General features: G+C 38.4%; 4 protein-coding genes across 5 annotated transcripts; 3 read left to right on the forward strand and 1 right to left on the reverse strand.

Annotated features, from left to right (window-relative positions):
* The first annotated feature begins 1,168 nt into the window (after positions 1 to 1,168).
* On the forward strand, positions 1,169 to 2,907 carry LOC113533834 (protein S100-A1). Its single transcript, XM_026926207.3, has 3 exons — positions 1,169 to 1,307; positions 2,456 to 2,613; positions 2,701 to 2,907. The coding sequence occupies exons 2-3, from the start codon at positions 2,473 to 2,475 to the stop codon at positions 2,848 to 2,850; spliced, it is 291 nt and encodes a 96-aa protein (XP_026782008.1). The 5' UTR covers positions 1,169 to 1,307; positions 2,456 to 2,472; the 3' UTR covers positions 2,851 to 2,907.
* Positions 2,908 to 4,569: 1,662 nt separating this feature from the next.
* Positions 4,570 to 6,640, forward strand: LOC113533833 (protein S100-A1-like). Of its 2 annotated transcripts, XM_026926206.3 has the most exons (4): positions 4,602 to 5,044; positions 5,455 to 5,530; positions 6,068 to 6,226; positions 6,415 to 6,640. In XM_026926206.3, the coding sequence occupies exons 3-4, from the start codon at positions 6,086 to 6,088 to the stop codon at positions 6,562 to 6,564; spliced, it is 291 nt and encodes a 96-aa protein (XP_026782007.1). In that variant the 5' UTR covers positions 4,602 to 5,044; positions 5,455 to 5,530; positions 6,068 to 6,085; the 3' UTR covers positions 6,565 to 6,640. The 2 variants fall into 2 exon arrangements, with proteins under 2 accessions (XP_053088249.1, XP_026782007.1); XM_053232274.1 differs by lacking the exon at positions 5,455 to 5,530 and having other exon boundaries at positions 4,570 to 5,044.
* Positions 6,641 to 7,393: 753 nt separating this feature from the next.
* Positions 7,394 to 13,994, reverse strand: mettl25b (methyltransferase like 25B). The gene is made up of 8 exons (XM_026926204.3): positions 13,775 to 13,994; positions 13,433 to 13,551; positions 11,889 to 12,099; positions 11,731 to 11,793; positions 10,437 to 10,571; positions 9,483 to 10,342; positions 8,492 to 8,676; positions 7,394 to 8,147 (listed from the first exon to the last, which is right to left on the reverse strand). The coding sequence occupies exons 1-8, from the start codon at positions 13,892 to 13,894 to the stop codon at positions 8,044 to 8,046; spliced, it is 1,797 nt and encodes a 598-aa protein (XP_026782005.1). The 5' UTR covers positions 13,895 to 13,994; the 3' UTR covers positions 7,394 to 8,043.
* Positions 13,995 to 14,069: 75 nt separating this feature from the next.
* isg20l2 (interferon stimulated exonuclease gene 20-like 2) lies at positions 14,070 to 18,658 on the forward strand. The gene is made up of 4 exons (XM_026926080.3): positions 14,070 to 14,195; positions 16,896 to 17,636; positions 17,765 to 17,965; positions 18,308 to 18,658. The coding sequence occupies exons 2-4, from the start codon at positions 17,037 to 17,039 to the stop codon at positions 18,416 to 18,418; spliced, it is 912 nt and encodes a 303-aa protein (XP_026781881.1). The 5' UTR covers positions 14,070 to 14,195; positions 16,896 to 17,036; the 3' UTR covers positions 18,419 to 18,658.
* Positions 18,659 to 19,179: the final 521 nt, after the last annotated feature.

The raw sequence follows: 19,179 nt of genomic DNA on the forward strand, positions 1-19,179 counted from the left end.
AACAGTGGCAGAGGCAATTGAACAATTAATAAAGGAGTAAATGGAGGCAGTCGGACAGTTTTAAGGAGTGTGGTGGGGGCGATATCTAACTGACAAAAAGATGAGTTGTATCCTATGATATCCCAATAACAGAGGATGAGTTGGTAAGAGTAAAACTTTTAACAGAGTGAATAGGATGCTCAAGATGAAACTCCTGGAAGGATGTCTGATAGTTGTTGGTCAAAATAAAATAAAATAAAATAAAATAAAATAAATTACAATAATAATTTTATTTTGAAAGAAGTTAGGAAAGGAATTACACAGCTCATCAGATCCAGAAACAACATTTGCAGGAGGCTGGGTAAGTTTATTTGTGGCAATGAGGAGGGTTTTATGCTTGTAGTTTGAATCTCTAATAGCAGAGGAGAAGCAGGAAGAGTGGGCGACATTAGGGCAGCCCTATATTTAAGCTGTATATTTTATACTGCAGAGTGAACAAAAAGACCAGGTTGTCTGTAGAGCCACACAACACATTTAAGTAACATTAAGCCTGTTCATATAAGGCTTTAGAAATAACATGGTTGTACTTTTAGTGTACTAATACTATACTAATACTGAGTAGGGCCCCCTTTGCTCTCAGATCAGGCTTAATTCTTTGTGGCAGGGGATTCCACAAGATGTTGGAAACATTTCTTTGAGATTCTGGTCCATGTTGACCAGCCTGTGCCCAGAAAATAGGAGAACAGGTAGCCAAGATGTTAGCACACTAGTCGGCTACCTAACTAGCTTAGCTTGCTTGCTAGATTAGATTTATTATTATTGATCAAAAATAAAGATTAAATACCATCACATCCCGCACCGGTGAATTATGAAAAAGCTATTTTAGTTTAATTGCAACGTTAGAATACTGACACTAAAATATTTTCAGTTGAAGCTGTGAGTGTAAGAAGCAGCACGGTGGTACAGGGCTGAGCGGTTTGACCGTGAGCTCAGATTGGTGTCTGTATCTAGACAGTTCTGCATGCTGGACTTGAGGAGAAGGCATGGTTAAATTTAATGAAAAATAATTCAAACTTGCTTTTGTGGTGATAAAAAAGAGTTTTATTAATTTATTTTTCGTCGAGTGACTTGTTCCTTGTACTTATGTCGTGTGTTTCGTTGTTGTTTGGACGCTTTCGGAGGCGCCATTAGGGGGCGAGGAGTGAGCGGGGGTCTGACAGCTAATTACAGCCTGCAGGTGAACCGCTGCCATTTAATGCGTGACATGTAGAAAGAGAAGACAGTGAATCTCCTCAGGTCAGGTATCAGCTACAGCTTTCACTTTCTCGGTAAGATAATAAATTTCTCCTTTTTTTTTGTTTAATTACTTGAGTAGGCAACGACCAGAAATAATCTTTAACCTAGAAAAAGTTTGCAAAGAGACAGACTAACCTATGTGAAAGAGAACAACACTCAGGGAAAAGGTACTAAACTATCAGTTCTTGTCGCTGGGGTTGTGCCTTAAAGGGTAGGCCTACCTTTTGTTTGTTTTTTGTTTTTTTTAACCTTTACCTTTAATATGTATCTGGGAATGTGTATATGGTGTACCTTTTTTAAAAAGATTTAAACTGCATAATTGGACCGTAATTAGAGTAACGCTTCAGAGTACACTACATGCAGGGTAAAAGATGATATATTAAATGTAGGCTATAAAAGGTCTACCATCCCAGTGACAAAGAAAGAAGGAGCTTTTTTATTTATTGTTTTTTATAGGCTTCGTGTCTGTGGTTGTAAGTTTGCTGCATAATTAAATTACACAGTGCTGTTGTGTATGATTGTGTATGATTATGATGATTCTTAAATCAAATCACATTTGGTGTAGGTTATATATGGCATAATGTGGGTGGTTTGCTATTTAAAAAAAATAGTTGTGTCTAGAATCTTTTTTGTTTGAGAGTTCAAATTGGGTATCAGAATGACGGGCCTACCAGAGTCTTCATTTTATTTCTGTTATTTAATCTTTTCTAGAAGAAATACACTAAGACCATTACTTAATTTTAGATGGTCATTCTCAACCTGTTAAACTGCAACAAAAGACTAGTTAAATATTTGATGCACGCCAGTCCTCCTATTCCCTCTGAACATCATCAGTCTACTGGGGCCAAACAACTTGTTACCCTGAGACACCGGATCTCTCCATAGCAGCAAGAAATTGGTCAGTGGATCGGAGAGTTGTTACGGGGTCAGCAGATGTTCATAATGGGTACAAGAGGAGAGTACATAATAGAGGAACAACATATCCTGTTCTCAATGGAATTACATTACTGGAGAATATCTTTGAAAAGAATTACAAATGTTAAGTTACTTTGTCTAAAGAGTTGATTACAAGTGGGTGGTGTATTAATGTGCCTTCATTAATTTAGAATGATGTTAATGAGAAATCAGAATCAGAAACTAACAAGCTTGAATGGACCTTAATGCTTCATGTTCTACACAGGGAATCACTGTACAAAAATGGTTTCTCAGTTGGAAATTGCAATGGACAGCCTTATCAAAGTGTTCCACACATATTCTTCCAAGGAAGGGGACAAATACAAACTGAGTAAAGCTGAGATGAAGAGTCTTCTACAAGGGGAACTAAGTGACTTCTTAGCTGTGAGTTAATTTTCTATGCCATATTAAACTCTTGGCTAAAGTTTTTATCCTGAATACAAATCTGAGACTCCTTCAATCTCATTCCAGGCAAGTAAAGATCCACTGGTTGTGGAGAAGATAATGTCTGATCTGGATGAGAACCGAGATGGGGAAGTGGACTTCCAGGAATTTGTAGTTCTGGTGGCAGCACTTACTGTGGCATGTAATGATTTCTTTGTTGAGTGTATGAAAAACTGATGCTTGTTCAGGTCACCTGGACTTTCTCTTCTGCTCTAATAAAATGTATTGCACTGACCACATGATCATTCTTTTATATAAAAGAATCTTGGTACTTATTTCTTTAAAGTATTCTTTGCTTTTGAAGGGCCTTGATGCAAATCCCTAGTATATCTTCATGAAAGCAGTTTGGACAGCTTTATCCACCAAGTAAAGGTGCAACTGCAAACATTATATTTTCATTTTGGACTACCACATTTGACTCCAGTTGACCATTGTTTTAGAATTGCTAGTTGATTGACTGCAAATGCATGTCAAATTGAAGGCAGCTAAGATAATTTTATGCTAACCTGCTCAGGATGAGCTTTTATAAAAGTAGTGCATTTGATAGCATTGTAGATACACTTTTCTTGACCAAATGTGAAAATCCTTCTACAATGGGTGCTATGAAACTTCTCACATGCTAATTTGAGATCATGGTAGTAAATCATATGCAGATATTTTAGTGATTGGACACAGATTTAGCAAGCTAGTACTGGCTAGGTGGTTAAGGATATTGGAAGATTGTGAGTTTAGATTCCTCCACTGCCAAGCTGCCATATGTTGGGCTCTTGAACAAGGTTTCAAGGGCACAGGATTAGTCATGGCAGAGCATACTATGGTTGACCTTGTGCTCTGATACCAATTTTTTTCCAAGTGGAGCTAGTTGAAGAAAACATTTTGTTGTTCTGTACACATTTGTGTAAAGATAATAAAAAGCCACCATCTAGATGGCCTAGACAGCCCAAACACTTTGCCACCTTCTGGGCCTAGCTGAGAAGTGTCCCAGGTAAACAAACATGAACTTTGGTATAAAAAAGTGAATGCTATGGGTTCATTTAAATGCAGATAGTTGAAAGCTACAGTAAATACTTTCAGGCAATAGTCCTGGAACCTGGAATAGTAATTCAGTTAGGGCTGTGTCAAGGCTGTTGGGTTGAATTGGTGGCAATTCATATCGGGTACACCAACCATCAATAATCACAATCTTTCGGCATGAAAGAAATCCAACTTGATGGTGACAAGCAGCCAAATCAGGGGAGTGAGAGAAGAGAGTTACATTTACATTTATGGCATTTGGCAGACGCTCTTATCCAGAGTGACTTACAAAAGTGCTTTGAAGTCTATCAAAAATACATTCTGACACTGGCTCACTAGGTCACAAACTAGGAATACCATCAGTCCAAAACTCTGTTGGGGAGGTAAACTAGCACTCAGACAATAATTATATATATTTTTTTTTGGTTTTGTAAGTGCTAACTTGCGTACTTTAGGAAGAGGTAAGTCTTTAGACGTCGTTTGAAGACTGCCAGTGACTCAGCTGTTCGGACATCTGGGGGAAGTTCATTCCACCACCTTGGTGCCAGAACAGAGAAGAGTCTCGATGCATGCCTTCCTTGTACCCTGACAGATGGTGGGACCAGTTGAGAGTTCAATATCAATAAGATGATAATGATTTATTTATCTGTTTTGAGAAATGCTGTGTGAGAAACCATGATTAGCAGATTCAGGTAAAGGGTAGGTGTATGAATTCAATATTTGTAAATTGCAAATATATGCACCTTCATGAGTTCCCACCGGTGTAGGTTCATGCCAGTTTTCCCACTTAAAATGATGAATGCTTACAAAATCTACTTGAGTGTTAATAGCCCCACCTTCTGGAGAATCTTCAGCTTGCTCAAGGTGTGCGAGTGAATAACTGAGGTGACGTGATTAAGTGTAAGTGAGGTCAGTTACAAAGCCAGGTCCATGAGGTGCTTCACATCTAAAGAAACCATTACATGGGGGAGCAGTTCTGATTGCTTAAGATAAGACAGTGTATGATTTTGGAAAGGCTCCAAGTCTATTTCCAGCATTTTGTATGCTATTTAGAATAGCATTGTTTTTAAAAAAGCCTTTTACTATTTACTACTATTTATTCTAGTTTCTAATACCGACCATGTGATAGGATACTAGGTTGACTGTAGCCATGGCCTACTTATACAATTTATTATAAATATTTAGTATAGAGGTATGTAGCCCTTCTAATTATTTATCACTGGCAGTAGGAGGTGCTCAGTCCTATAAGGAGCCAAGGCAGAGGTGCACTGTGAGCTGCTGCCATTTAATGCATGAGATGCTAGAAAGAGGAGACAGTGAATCTCCTCAGGTGTCAACTGCAGCTTTCCCTTTCTCGGTAAGATAACAAATTTCTCAATTTGTTAGTGTAATTGAATAGACCAGATTACGTTTGCTGAGATGTAGGCTAACCAGGCTGAAATCGATTAGAATCACAGAAAAAAGAGCAAAGTTAATTACAAATGAATTTGAATAGCATTCACTATATGGATTTGGTATTGTCTTTTACTAGCATTTTTTAAATACAAGCTACAGTGAACTACACAATAATGCTGGTTGTCTATTACTAAAAAATAATGTAGCCTAGACAGCAAAATGCACAACTAAGACATTTCTCAAAGTAAATTAAGTGGATTATATGGTACAGTTGCACAATTGTGGGTTTATGGTTTTACTCTAATAAATGTCAAAAGCCATATCTAGATGTTAATAGTGAAATCTTTCATTTCTATTATGTGTTTAAATTAGGCTGCACCAGCTTGGATATCTTTCTACCAGTCTTTATTTGACTTCTGGCCTTTAGATTACTTACGGGAGGAGCACAGTGAGTCCATAACTTCATTTCTGACTGTTATTCTCAACCTGTTAAACTGCAGACGAAAAAAATTAAGTAATGCATTACTGTTTAATATCTCCACCGAACATCAGTTATTCGGACTATATATTTGCCCGTAATTTGATAATTTTTGTGATAATTATACATGATGTTTCATATTTTGCCACTTTCTTTGAATTCCAGTTAGAGGTGGCTCCCTAGGAAGAAAGCAATTTTGGGCTCACTCTCAAAGAAAAGCTATTCCATTTGTAAAGCAGCATAATACAGTTGTCTCCTTTTTATATTTTCTGAACAAATGTAATGATAGATAGGTTTCAACCAACAAGCATAATTCTGCCTGTTTTTTTTCCCCATAGATGTGAATTCCATTAAAGATTAAAAGACATGGCAGACCAAACCTGTTGCCTAAAGAGGCCTGAAGAGTCACATATAACTGCGTGGTGCATTGATGTAGCTTGAGAGTTAGGTTCATGTGGAATAACTTAAATTATTTTTTTGGTCCTTAAACTTTTATGTTCTACACAGATCATCACTGTAGAAAACATGGCATCTCAGTTGGAAAATGCAATGGAGACCCTTATCAAAGTGTTCCACACATATTCTTCCAAGGAAGGGGACAAATACAAACTGAGTAAAGCTGAGCTGAAGAGTCTTCTACAAGGAGAACTAAGCGTTTTCTTAGCTGTGAGTTCATTTTCCAATGAACTTATCTTGCTTGCTGGAAGCAGATTATTACCCTGAACCATACTAACCCCATGGTTCAGGCTATTTCTGCCTTTTGATAAATCCTTTACAAAAAGTACCTTAACTGCAATTTTTAAACCTGGATTGTCTTGTATTTAAAGTCTGACTCACACACTCTTTCATTCTAGGCAAGTAAAGATCCACTGGTTGTGGAGAAGATAATAAACGATCTGGATCAGAACCGAGATGGGGAGGTGGATTTCCACGAATTTGTCATTCTGGTGGCGGCACTTACTGTTGCATGTAATGATTTCTTTGTTGAGTGTATGAAAAACTGATGCCTGTTCAGGTCACCTGGACTTTATCCTCTGCACAGTAATATAACATATCTAATGTATCATACTTGATCATCCTTTACTTATAAAAATTAAAATGTATGTGACTTCTTGTACTTTTTTTCAACATTAGTCTTAATCTTTCAGCAGTTTTCTGCTTTTGAAAGCTTTGTTTCACAACCCTAATAAGGTAAACCATCTGGCCTGCATTACCCACCAAAGAGATGTGCAAACGTGGGATGATATTCAGATGCTACTTAAGAATTCATTTTGCTTGTTAAATCACAGTAAATAAGTAAAGTTTTAATATGAGATGCAGAATGTACTACTAACATGCGGAACAGCTGATGGAGATGTACATAGTTTTCTTCACCGACTCTGTCTACAGGAGAAATGGCAACCAGGATGGGATGAAATACTGCATTATCAAATACCAAATGTTCATTCATATGACTTTCAAGCCATCATACAAGAAAAACATGTACAATGAGAATATCACCTTTAGCTTCAGCATGAATTTCAGTGCTTGGAGTTGAGACGAAGTGTACAGCTGCTCATGACACTCCTGACATGGATGTGAGAACAATGAATTAGCAACAGTTTATTAAATATCATCTTTCATGTCTTCAATTAAGCTGTTTCTATCTTTGATTCTGCCTAAAACGTTATAGTAGGTTCATATCTGTGCTGTTCTAAATGTTTTATGAGATGCACCACAGATCCTGAGCTCTGATACCTTCATTAATACTATTAGGTCTCAGACAGGGCACACTAGTCAAAGGCCACCCAGTCAGCAGTTCTAATGTAACTGAATACACACATAATGGCTTAAGTACTTCCAGTATGTTAATTGTGTATCAAATCTGGTAATTAATCAGAGGCATTAATGTAAAACAACCTGTAAAACACATTCACTCTGGTAACTATGAGAGAACTGTTGGGGTCTATACAATTTCCTCTGTGGGCCAAAGAGGATTATTCTTTTGTAGGTTGTCTTAGATAATTGCTAACAAAATGACAGACACAGTGAAACCAACATGTATTAAAAAGCTATATCAAAATAAAATAAAATCAATAACATCACTCTCAGATGCAATTTAGACATAACTTACAACAGGCATAAACATCCGGGGAGATTTCACTTTTCTGGACAAGATTTCATCTTAATCCCAAGCTAAAAAAAAAAAAAAGTTTAAAATATGTACTGTTATTAAGAATTTTGACTGTTATACTGAGTTCTGGACCTGATTTTGTTCAGTAAAGCAGATAAAACCATAAAATGCCAGTACAACTTAGCAGAAAATACTTGTCAGCAGGTTTAAAAAGTGTTTTAAAATTCAAAGCACTTCATTTAAACAACATAATTTCACTAATAAACACACTTGAGTCCCATCAGTGAACTTTCCCTTTAAGCAAATCCAGTCTTGGACATTTTGGGGATTCTGGACATTAAAATGCAGATGACTGGTTTGAATTGTTCTACTAAATGACCTCTTCTCCATCTTCTTTGGGTTTCATTGCCACCAGCACAAGGTTTCGGGGTGAAAGTGCTGGATCAAACAGTGGGATCAGCTGGCTCTGAAAACCTGTGAATATTAATTATTACACATTAGCCATAAAACGTACTGCATTAGCTACAGAAGCACGCCACTGAGGAAATCAATACAAATGGTTATGTATAAGAGACATTCAGCCAGTTGTGTCAGCTATGCAAACAAAATGAGAAAATATAGTAAAACTCTTCTGGGAAGCATTAAAATGTAATATAAACATAACGTGATAAATGCAGGAATGGTACTGAATGGTAAACTGTGGGCCATTATATGATTAGATGATGATCAATAATACTTATGGTAAACAATGATTAGAGCTGAGCAAAGTGGTATTCTGAACTAGTTGACTCAAGCCCCTGTCTGTCTGGAACACTCACCTCTCTCCTGCAGGAAGAGCATTCTGTCCAGAAGAACCAGAGTCTCCACAACCGGAGCCAGCAGCAGAGCCAAGCTGAAATATACCACCACTCTGCCCTGCTGCTCCAGCAGGCCTTCCACGCTGACAGGGTCAAAGGTCAGGTCAGCAGGCAAGCCAACACGGGTGAGCCCCAGACGGGCATACCTATAAAAACAGAGAAGACAATAAGCTCTGTTGTCTCAAAGAATGGAAACACCATTGTGGCACAGTTTCTCAGAGACAGAATATGCTTGTACTAAACTGCACTCCGTCCAAAATCATCTTTAGCCCAAAACAAAACACCGCTTTTTGTGTAGCTTATGGTTATTTTAGTAAATATACAAACTTTGTAGACATTTTCAGACCTGCCAACCCTGAAGATGAAAAATGCAGTCACTCCAATGGGGGGGAGGGTTGTGAAAGGACATTTTCCATATAGTCATTTCACAGATCACTTGCCTAGAAGCTGGCATGTCAGTATATACAGGGTTATAGGGTAACCCCCAGGCTCATGAGCGGAAAAAGCTTTCTTTCTTTCTACACTAGGAAAAAAAATGTACAGCAATTAATAAGAAAGTGGACATGTAAACTTTGTCTATGTCATAACTAAAATAGACATGAGGCTGCTTTTTATCTCCCAAGCACCTGGTGGTTACTGTAAAGCACTATATATAGGTGTAGTTCAGTATCTACCTCCCTGGGCTTGACTGCACTGTCTGAACACGTCTGTGCTGACTGAAGCAGAAGAACAAACAGCATTTTAAATCACTTTCCTTGGTGTATTTTTGAATGGTAACTTATAGCAAAAGACACCATTTTTTTGGTGAGGTGTGTCTGAGAGGTAGAAGTGATATAACCCCCCTAAAAAAGTGGTAAACTGTCGTCAAGGTTATAGAACAAGATCAATCTTCTTGACTCACTATTACTACGTAACCCCATATTGTTAATAAGAATGACGGAATGATACTGACTCTGTGAAAGGTAGCATATGGGCTTTTTTAATGGTCTGGATGCCTGCTCTGCGTAGCTGAGGCCTCTCTGCTCTGATGATGGTCTCCAGGGTCGCTCGGTAGCAGTGTGTTTTCAGTAATGAGCTCTCATCTCTCAACCTATGAAGATAGTCCTCGACTGCATGGCATGCTCCCTCACGGGCCTTATAGGATAGCTCGTGTCCAGGCAACTGTCTCACCCACTCACTCATTGGGTAGCCATATTCTGATTGGGATACTTCATTTGTGTTATCAGACAGAGAGGGGAGGATGACTCCAGGAGGCGTAGGGTTTTCCTTGGTAGTGATTTTCATATAGCAGCATGCTACAGAGGTGATTCCTCGAACATGGGGGCAATGAGCAAAATGGCGGAGTAGAGTAGCACTAAGGTCACCGCAAGCATGAAGTCCAGTCAGTACAAAATCCGAGCACGTTGGTTCTTTAACACTAGAACAGACCTCAGGATGTATGGATGAAGTCCATCCCAGAGGATGTTCTTCCATCACAGTGTCTGACAGAGGTACACAGTCATTGCTTTCCCTTTCATGTTGCTGAAGAACAGACCTAGCTGGATTCTCATCAGCATAAGCTACCAAACTGCATTCCCCTGTGCACAAGTGCTGGCTTCCACAAACGAGCTCTGTTTCAAGCTCACATTCCTTGCCTGATGTCATCGATACCCGCTGTCTCTTTTTACATGGTCCTGCTGTGCCTGGGTAACTCTCACTGTTTTTCTCCCTCTTCCCTAGCTGCTGAAGGAAAGTCTCCCAGGTGTCTCTGGGGTTGACCCAGCCAACTATGTGCCGGGGTACAGGATCAGGTGTTGTGTGAGCGATGCCTGTCTGAAAAAGTGAAAAGTTGCAAATGCAGTCACGGAGGATTTATTTCCCTCTGTTTACCTATAAATGAAATATAATGTGCCGATTATAAAAATACCTTCCGACTCTCTTTGGCCAAGGTTGACAGGAGCTGTCCATCAAATTTGGAGGCCATGGAAACTAGATTGGAATCAGCCTCAACAGCAGTAACATTCAGACCAAGCCCAAATGACAGGAAACGGGTCAAATGGCCCTATAATGAAGAAATAGGACACTTAGTGGAGTTCTCAACAGTCCAAAAGTATGGCAGACTCAAAACTACAAATAAAGAATCATATGGCTGTTTTTAGACCTAGTTTACTAATGTCTGCTGCAGAGTTAAATTGGTTTTGGAACATTATATTCATTTGGTTTGGTTTGTTTCACTTAAGCAATGTTGCACAAGCAAGAGTGCCACTGAATATCAGCACGGCTGTGTTACAGCCGTGCTGATATACTGTATAGTATAACCGCACAACTGCGAGTGTGATATTGCTTTGATACAACAGTTCTATAAGCAAGAAATGAATAATGCGTAACTGATAATTCAGACACAACATGGCCAAATATTTTGTTTATTTTTGCTCTGTCAATGAAAATAGTTCGCAAGTAAGCCAAACCTGGATACAGGGACAGAGTGACTGATGTAGAAAGTGTATTAACAGTTTCAGATTAATAAACTATTGCTAGAATTGGAATTTTATGTAGTTGTTCCTTTTGATGGACATTTTATTAGTTCTGATAGATGTTGCTTCACCTTTGTAGGTCATGCTAGTTGGAGAAAACATGGAATGCTACAGTTGTTAGCCACCAGTTAATACAGTGAACATATTACCCTAGTTTAAGATCAATAAATAAATTTCTCACCAGAAATATTTCTTGACCCATTTCTGATTGGGATATTCCTTAAATATATTTAAAGGAAAACAAATGCATAAGTGGTGATTTTTGTATGCTATACAAATAAGAGATGGTTAAATTATTTTTTTGTAATGACACAAACATTGTCATGTGTTGAATTTCACAGAACAGCTGCTATGCATCATTCTCTGTGGTCATTCCTTTGTGAATCTGTGGGACTCTATTGACAAACATCATCCATTCGAACGTTAGTCGGATTAGTCTAAAAACATGAATGTCAAAAATTAAACTAACTATACCACGGTGACAGTCCTCAGTCTCTTTCACAGTGTCATTTTGGTTTGAGACATTGTAAATTTGTATTCCCACCAACGTTGAATCATGATTCACTTGACAATGACAGTCGATTTTCTATGAACCGTGGCTCAGATGTTTGGAGAGCATCCAAATTTTTGTCAAATGTTTGTCAGTATAAACCAGTAAAATCAACCAGAAAGTAATAGAATATTTACCTGCCCAGACCCAACATCAACCACACTGCTACACTGAGTCTGGTCACATAGCTGCTTAACCAACTGAAATAAAGTGGTGAAAATTTGTTTTTATGTTCACGAAATAACGGTGAATAAACACAGACATGTTAGCAAATCTGTACTGGAGTCTAACTTACCATGCCAAGCTTACGAATCTCATGTTGTTTCTTGGGTTTCACATGTTTGCGGAATATATGATCAAGCAGAGAGCTTTGACTGCAGTTGGAGTGAAATTCATCTGCCTTTACCATGTCCTTGGACCAGTAGGTTGGAGACATCCGAGGAAATGCCAGTGTGTGAGCTGTGGCCCGTAGTGCCAGTAAAGATAGAGGCCACACACAAGGGTAGCTTAAAAAAAAAAGTCAAAATATAATTAAACACGATATTGCATCAAAAACAAGGTGTTTATTTCTATTAAAGGAATATTTTAATGTCCTATTTTATGATAAAGTCAACTCAGAAGCTACAAAATAGAAAGAGTTTTGTTTATACTCAGTGATGGCTGATCACACACAAAGACAGACAGGTGCATTTCTGATTTCTAAAAATTTTTTTGTTCAAACCAAAAAACTCTAAACTTACTTTTGTCATCTAGCCGTGTGTGTAATTAGTACTTTGACTGGACAATGCGTGCTTAATTGAACTAGTTTTAGATTAGGCATTTCAGGGAAAAAAGATAATATATGAAATAATCCACCTCATTCATTACACTTGTGACTCTATTTCACGTGTCTTCTCAATCAGTACTGATGATGTGTTATGGATGTATCAGTGCCATGGGCCGAAAAATATCAGCCCCAATCTAGGGAGTGTTTCATTCTGTGTAATCACCGGACACAGCTGTCATCTACAATCTGGGCTAGAAAGAAATCAGCCCAGCCGGGTACTGCTGCAGCCTTCAGAGATGCGGCTCTCTCAGGCTACTGCGCTTTCAGGATGAGTGATAATGTGCATGTGTGAGCTATTAACTGCTAGTTTCAGTAATCTGTAGAAGAAGAGAAGATAGTGAACAGCACTAACAGCACTGTACATGGCCGGCTAGCACATGCAAACCTAGTACACAATATTGCAGTCTTGTAACTGTGTTTATCTCTTAGTGTTTATCTCTTGTAGGACTATTATGATGCTTAAAGTGTACGCAGTAGGTTTCACTGGCTTGCAACTTATAAGCAAGATCTTTAGTAGGGCAGCCATTTTACATATTCAGTGTGAAAATTACTAATCGTGTAGTTGTTATTTGAATTCTGATATTATGTTATGCATAGACCCTATAGTTTGTATACACAGCAATGTAAATATTCTGTTATGTTTGAACCTATAAAGTTGGGTTTATATCAAACAGTTTCTCCGCAATACATGATATCTGGACGGCGCATGTGCAATATCACTACTCCTGAGAGTGCAGCATCCTGATTCTGTGAGTTTTTGGGAAAATATACTGTTGGTGCTGTTGCACTTGGACCCACAAAAGTCCAGCTTAATCCGCCTAAGACATCTGTTAATGTGGATGCCAAAAATGAAACTTAATACTGATGCCCTTTTTAGACAGCTAGCCCACACACGCACACATATATGTGTGTGTGTGTGTGTGTGTGTACATATATATATATATATATATATATATATATATATATATATATATATATATATATATATATATATATAAACAGTTTATACTTACACTCTGTTCTTGGTCTCTCTTTCCAGCAGCAGGTCTGCTATCTGAGGTGGTGATAAATCTCTCAAAGCTTTCTGCCATCCTTCAGGTAGTGTTCCCCACAGGTTCTCACTGAAAAACTCCTGAGAATAAATAACACAGTAAATAATATTCCAGCACTGGAGGAATTATAAAGCTTTACCAGCAGCATGGTCCCAGATACAACCCACCCCACTTAAAGCACTCCTGAACATACAGACATTTAGCAAGAATCATTTGTTCTGGGAAGAAGAGAGGGAATAAAACCAGAAAAGCCCTTGATTTTAATAAGACTGGTTAAAAGACTGGTTAAAAAGTGATCATTACAATAATGTAAGAGTCGGATATGTGCTTATATCTCGACAGGAACGATACAAGGCTCTTCGCCAAGTCCTTCTGCTGCTGCTCTGAAAGTGTAAACATTTTCACATCTCTTCCTGACAACATCGCCGTTTCCTCCTCATCGTTCTGGCTTTTTAATGACTTTTCATCAAGAATCTGGTTTACTGTCAAAGAGCCACTGGAGACAAATGCCTGCAACTAGCTAGAGTTGCTAAAACTATGGTTCAATCCGATATTGTGCGCTACTGGCTTAAATATATGCACTATCTAGGGTGTAAAAGCTATTATTGCATACCCCATGTAGTGCACTTATGTATAGAGTAGGGGCTGATTTGGGATTTGGCCTATGAGGAAACGTTGCCCTCCAACCCGGAAGTGCATCTATCCTGACTCGTGCTGAGGGAAGGTACTGTGTTCATTTTAAAATAACATTTTAAAATTAATGTCGAATTTTACCTATATTTAATTTACTGTAGGGGTACAGTGGCGTACATCGTTTGGCAGAACAGATATACCGAGATAATAAATCAGCCTGACAACAATCGACAGATTTGTTACGTAGAAACTTAACATTAGCGTACTTGTGTTTATTTTGTTTATGGGTTGTTTAGTTAATTATGTGATCTCTAAATGATCTCTTTTAAATCCAACTAGTTCACTGATCATTTAGATTTTCTTGTAATTGCTTATTGCCTCTATTAAATCAACACTCATGGCATTAGGCTCTAAAAGCAACATGCCTGGGCATGAACATCTGCCTTTTGATAAAGTCTGATACTTTGGATGCCCTAATTTTGAGTATTGAATTTTGATGGCTTGCTTAAAGTTAATTAAAATAGCTTTAAGTTAAAGTTGACAGTAAGCCATAATACACAGAGGCATTTTTAAAATTCATATCTGAGCTACATGTGACAAACTAGTGAAGTATTATTGTTTAAATATGTTTGTATTTGATTATACTAAAGTGAATTAAATATATAGTATTAGAGAAACTAGGGAAGCATCGATACAGTTTTTTCTGGCTGAATAATTAGGACATGTTGTTTTCTGGTCCTAGTCGGTACTGATACTGATGATTATAGTAAGTGCTACTAACCCTACTCTGTATTAATCAATCAGAGGCATGATGGAATATTTCATGTATCTCTGTTCATGTTGGTTGCTGAAGTGTGCTGCTCGCTATGAACTGCTCGGACTGAGTTTTAAAGTCAGCTGACCCGGGAACACAGTGCAGTACCAGTGATCATGGCTGTTAAAATGAGTTCAGTGTGCCATGAGTTGCCCCTTGACTCCTGAGCAGACTGTAGACCTGCCGAGAAAGAGCAAAGGAAGTGCATATGTCAGGCTCAGAGCTCACACAACTGAAGTGCTGACCGTGTCTCTGCATTCACTGCCACTCTTGCCAACTAGTTTCAATAAAAAAGCCACTAAATGTCGCTAGATGACGCCATGCGCTAATTAGCATATTCATGACGTAATTGCGTCGTATTTGCATTCTGCCTAGTGGGTCTGAAAAGTCGCCAAATCTAGCGACAAAGTCACTGAGTTGGCAACAATGGTCACTGCTTCACGTTTTGAGCAAATCTTTCATATGACTCGAGAATAACGAGTTGTCTCATAAAGTGATTTATTTGCGTTGTCCGCGCATGCGCAACATCCTTTCGTTTGTTTGTCACGTGACAGCTGCACAGGCTATGTACAGGAAACAGAAATGATTCGTTCACTCCGGTTCGAATTTGTCACGTGACGTGACAGCCGCATATATTCTGTACTGGATACAGAAATTAGTTCATAATTCCCAACCTTCCTTTCAAACAAGCAGTTTGCTTTGGTGGTTAGGTTTAATTTTTACTGTTACAGTTACACAACGGTATGTTACACGATACAGTTTATAAATTTTGTGAATTTCTGTCATAATGGTTCTTTTCCATAACACTGAATCTGGTAATAAAGAGTTACTTACTGCTTTAAACTCTTCAGAGGCTCAGCCTATGCGGCTGTCACGTGACAAAAGAATGACCAACTCAGACCAGAAGACCCAGTTGAGTGGTGAATGAATCATTTCTGTTTCTCATAAATTTGTCCTTGGATGCATTATCATTTTTTTTCCTTATTCGGTATATGATAAAAGTTTGCATAAGTAGATGTGTTGGGGGACTCTGGCTATTGAAAATGTAACATTTTAATTTCATTCTGCTCAAATGAACGAAATGACCTGAATAAAGATTTGTTCATTTTGAAGCACAAGTTCAAAGATCTAAGTCAGTAGAATGATCTGATCTTCCCATCACTATCACATTTGCGAATACTTTTGTGTTGGTGTGTAATTCACAGCACCTTGTGCTCATTTTAAAAGCCCATGCTCCCTGATACTACTCTACACACTCAGTATGGCTGCCCTCTCTATCAAAGATACTCTTTATATGCCTCAAAGATGTCTTTTTAGGTTACTTGCACTGTAAGATGCTGTAGTTCCTCTTCCTGACCTTTTCACAGAGCACAGTTTGCAGCTTGCTTTGTTTTGGTTGCCATCATTAATCGTAAAATATGTCTATCACTGTCATTTTGTAGTGTTCGCTTATTAGCATGATAATGTACACTAGACTTATATAATATAATCACCTGTCTATCGAATGTTGGTATCGGAGCATTTTGTTTACAAGTATGAGTAAATATAAACACCAGTATCTGTCCTGATGCCTCCCAAAGATAAACACACTAAAGTTGCACAAAGTAATTTTATCAACTGAAGGCAGAGTTTATATTTGTGTTTGCTTTTAAATTTTAAATTATGATGACATACCGAATAAGATTTTGACCAAAAAAGTTTTCCATCTGATAGTTTGGAGATGCTTGATATTCGTTGTGAAAGCATGTGAAAGAGCTCTGAAGCTACACCTAACACTGTCATATCAATAATATTGGTGTCCAGTAGTGTTCGCTGCTCTACACACCAAATATATTCTTTAAAGACTTAAGTTGACATGAGTACAATATACTCAAACTATCTTTCTACAATCTAGTCTAATAAAGAGCAAAATAAATAAATTAATACTACATTTATTAACATCTTATCAATATTGTACTGTTCTTCTTTCTTTTAAAGATGCACAGAACATCCACGTGCAGGGGCTGAATAAGCAGTTCAGCTAAGCATCACCACTGGACTTAACAACTCTACTCTGTAATGAAGAGAACTTCTTGAAACATTGCAGTTATTCCTGTGGAATATTTGTTCTCTTAAAGTATGTCAGAAATTACTCTGAACTTGAACTTCAATGGCCCTGGCCATAGTGAGGGCCATGAGAAAGCCGGCGGAAATGCCAGACACAAACAATTTGTTAGAAAGAGGCGCTACCTGGAGCGTAAGGGTTTTCTGAATAAAAAGCAAAACACAAATATCAGTCAAAAAGAAGGATGCAAGAAGAACAAATTGCATTGGAAAAGAAAGGACCATTCGCAAGCCAGTGCTGTTTTCCCCAATTTTACTACTCTACAGCCTGAATTGTCCACAAATCCCTCCAATTCCATGCAAGCCCACCATGGAAACTTGGCAACCATCAAGGAATTCACAGTGCCTTCAAAGTCAACATCTAAAAAAGGATCCGGTTCAGTACTGCACAACCCAATGAAATATATAGCCATTGACTGTGAGATGGTAGGGACAGGACCCAAAGGTCACTGCAGTGAGCTGGCCCGCTGCAGCATAGTCTCCTATGATGGAGATGTAATTTATGACAAGTTCATCAAGCCTGTTAATCCAGTCACAGATCTTCGCACTCGCTGGAGTGGAATAAGATGGCAAGATCTCCATAATGCAACACCCTTCAAACAAGCCCAGGGAGAGGTAAAGAAGTAAAGCATTGTCGTGTCTTCTTAATTGCTTTATAATTGGCAACACGATGAACTACAATGTATTTTTCCTAAATTTGTTAATCTGCAGTGAAGTAATTCCAAATACACATCTTCCCACAGATTTTAAGGATCCTCACAGGGAAAGTGGTTGTGGGCCATGCTGTCCAGAATGATTTTAAGGTTTTGCACTATTCCCATCCTGTCCATCTCATGCGAGACACCTCACGCATTCCCATCCTGAACCGGAAAGCTGGTCTGCCAGAGAACCAACCTGCCTCTCTGAAGACCCTCACAAAGGTTCTGTTGAACAAGGATATACAGGTTCGTCTGACATTAAAGAAAACAAAGAGTCTTTGAAAAACCTGGCCATTAATTCTGCGTAATCGAATAAGTTGCAAATATTTTGGGGATAGTTATAATCATATCCTTATCAGCTTACTGATGGGTCTGTGTAGTTTTGGTAGTTTTCTGTGTGCCATTTTGTCCTTTATTACTACATTAATTCATGAGATGTAGGTGTTCTTATCCTCCACCCAAGTGAACGATGCAGATTTAGCTAACCTGGTTTTGTAAAACTCTTGATCCAGCCAGATGTATAGATTTGATTTAAAGCTACAGTGTTGCTTTGAGGCTTTCTCTAACAAACCCCCCTTGTGTCCACAGATGGGAAAAAAGGGCCACTCTTCAGTAGAAGACGCAAAAGCCACCATGGAGCTGTATAAAACAGTGGCAGTGGAATGGGAGAGGACTTTGGCTTCAAAAACTGCTTCCTAGAGAAAAGAACCCCTGACCTTTGCCAAATTTTCTACTTAATTAAAGCTCCGTGTTTAAAAAATTACATTTTAGCCTTTAAACCTAAACTTTAACTAGTTTTAATTACCAAAAAAAAAGCTCTATAACCAGTTTCAAAAAAATTTTATTCTGTTTCCACAGTTTGAAATGATTGTTGTTTATATGGCATCCTTGTTGGATAATCCATACAACATGTTATTAAAAAAAAACAGTAAACTACAATCAGTGAGTTCAACTCTGATTTCAGTTGTCATTTTAGATTCAAGATTTGCTTAATCTAGTTGTGGCAAATCAATGTCTGTGTGCCTACAGTTGGTGTCTACAGGGGGTGGGGGGGATTTGGAAGCAGGTTGGTGGCACATCTGGAAAGGCGGTGGTAGTGTGGAAGCAGGATGGCAGCATGTTTGATGGCAAGTCTGGGAACGTCTGGGTGGGTTAGTCTCCACACCCTCTCTACCTCTTTTTTTTAAAGACTGTGGCTTGCATATTTTAGCTCTTGTAAATTCTGTACAAGAGAAGTAAACTACATCCAAAGCTGCCTTCATCACCAATCCTTCAATGAATCATCCATGCGGTCCTCCTGTCTTCAAATCCTAGTCATACATCACGTAGTCATTCATTCCATACCATATATCACTGACTTTTCTGCTTTGATATTTGGGTAACAGTCAGCTTGTGTAGTATGTGGTCACTAAACTGCTCTGCACAGTTGGCAAATAGGGTTCTGAGTCAGCTATTGGCCA

Source organism: Pangasianodon hypophthalmus, chromosome 1 (assembly GCF_027358585.1).
Source record: "Pangasianodon hypophthalmus isolate fPanHyp1 chromosome 1, fPanHyp1.pri, whole genome shotgun sequence".
Taxonomy (NCBI): domain Eukaryota; kingdom Metazoa; phylum Chordata; class Actinopteri; order Siluriformes; family Pangasiidae; genus Pangasianodon; species Pangasianodon hypophthalmus.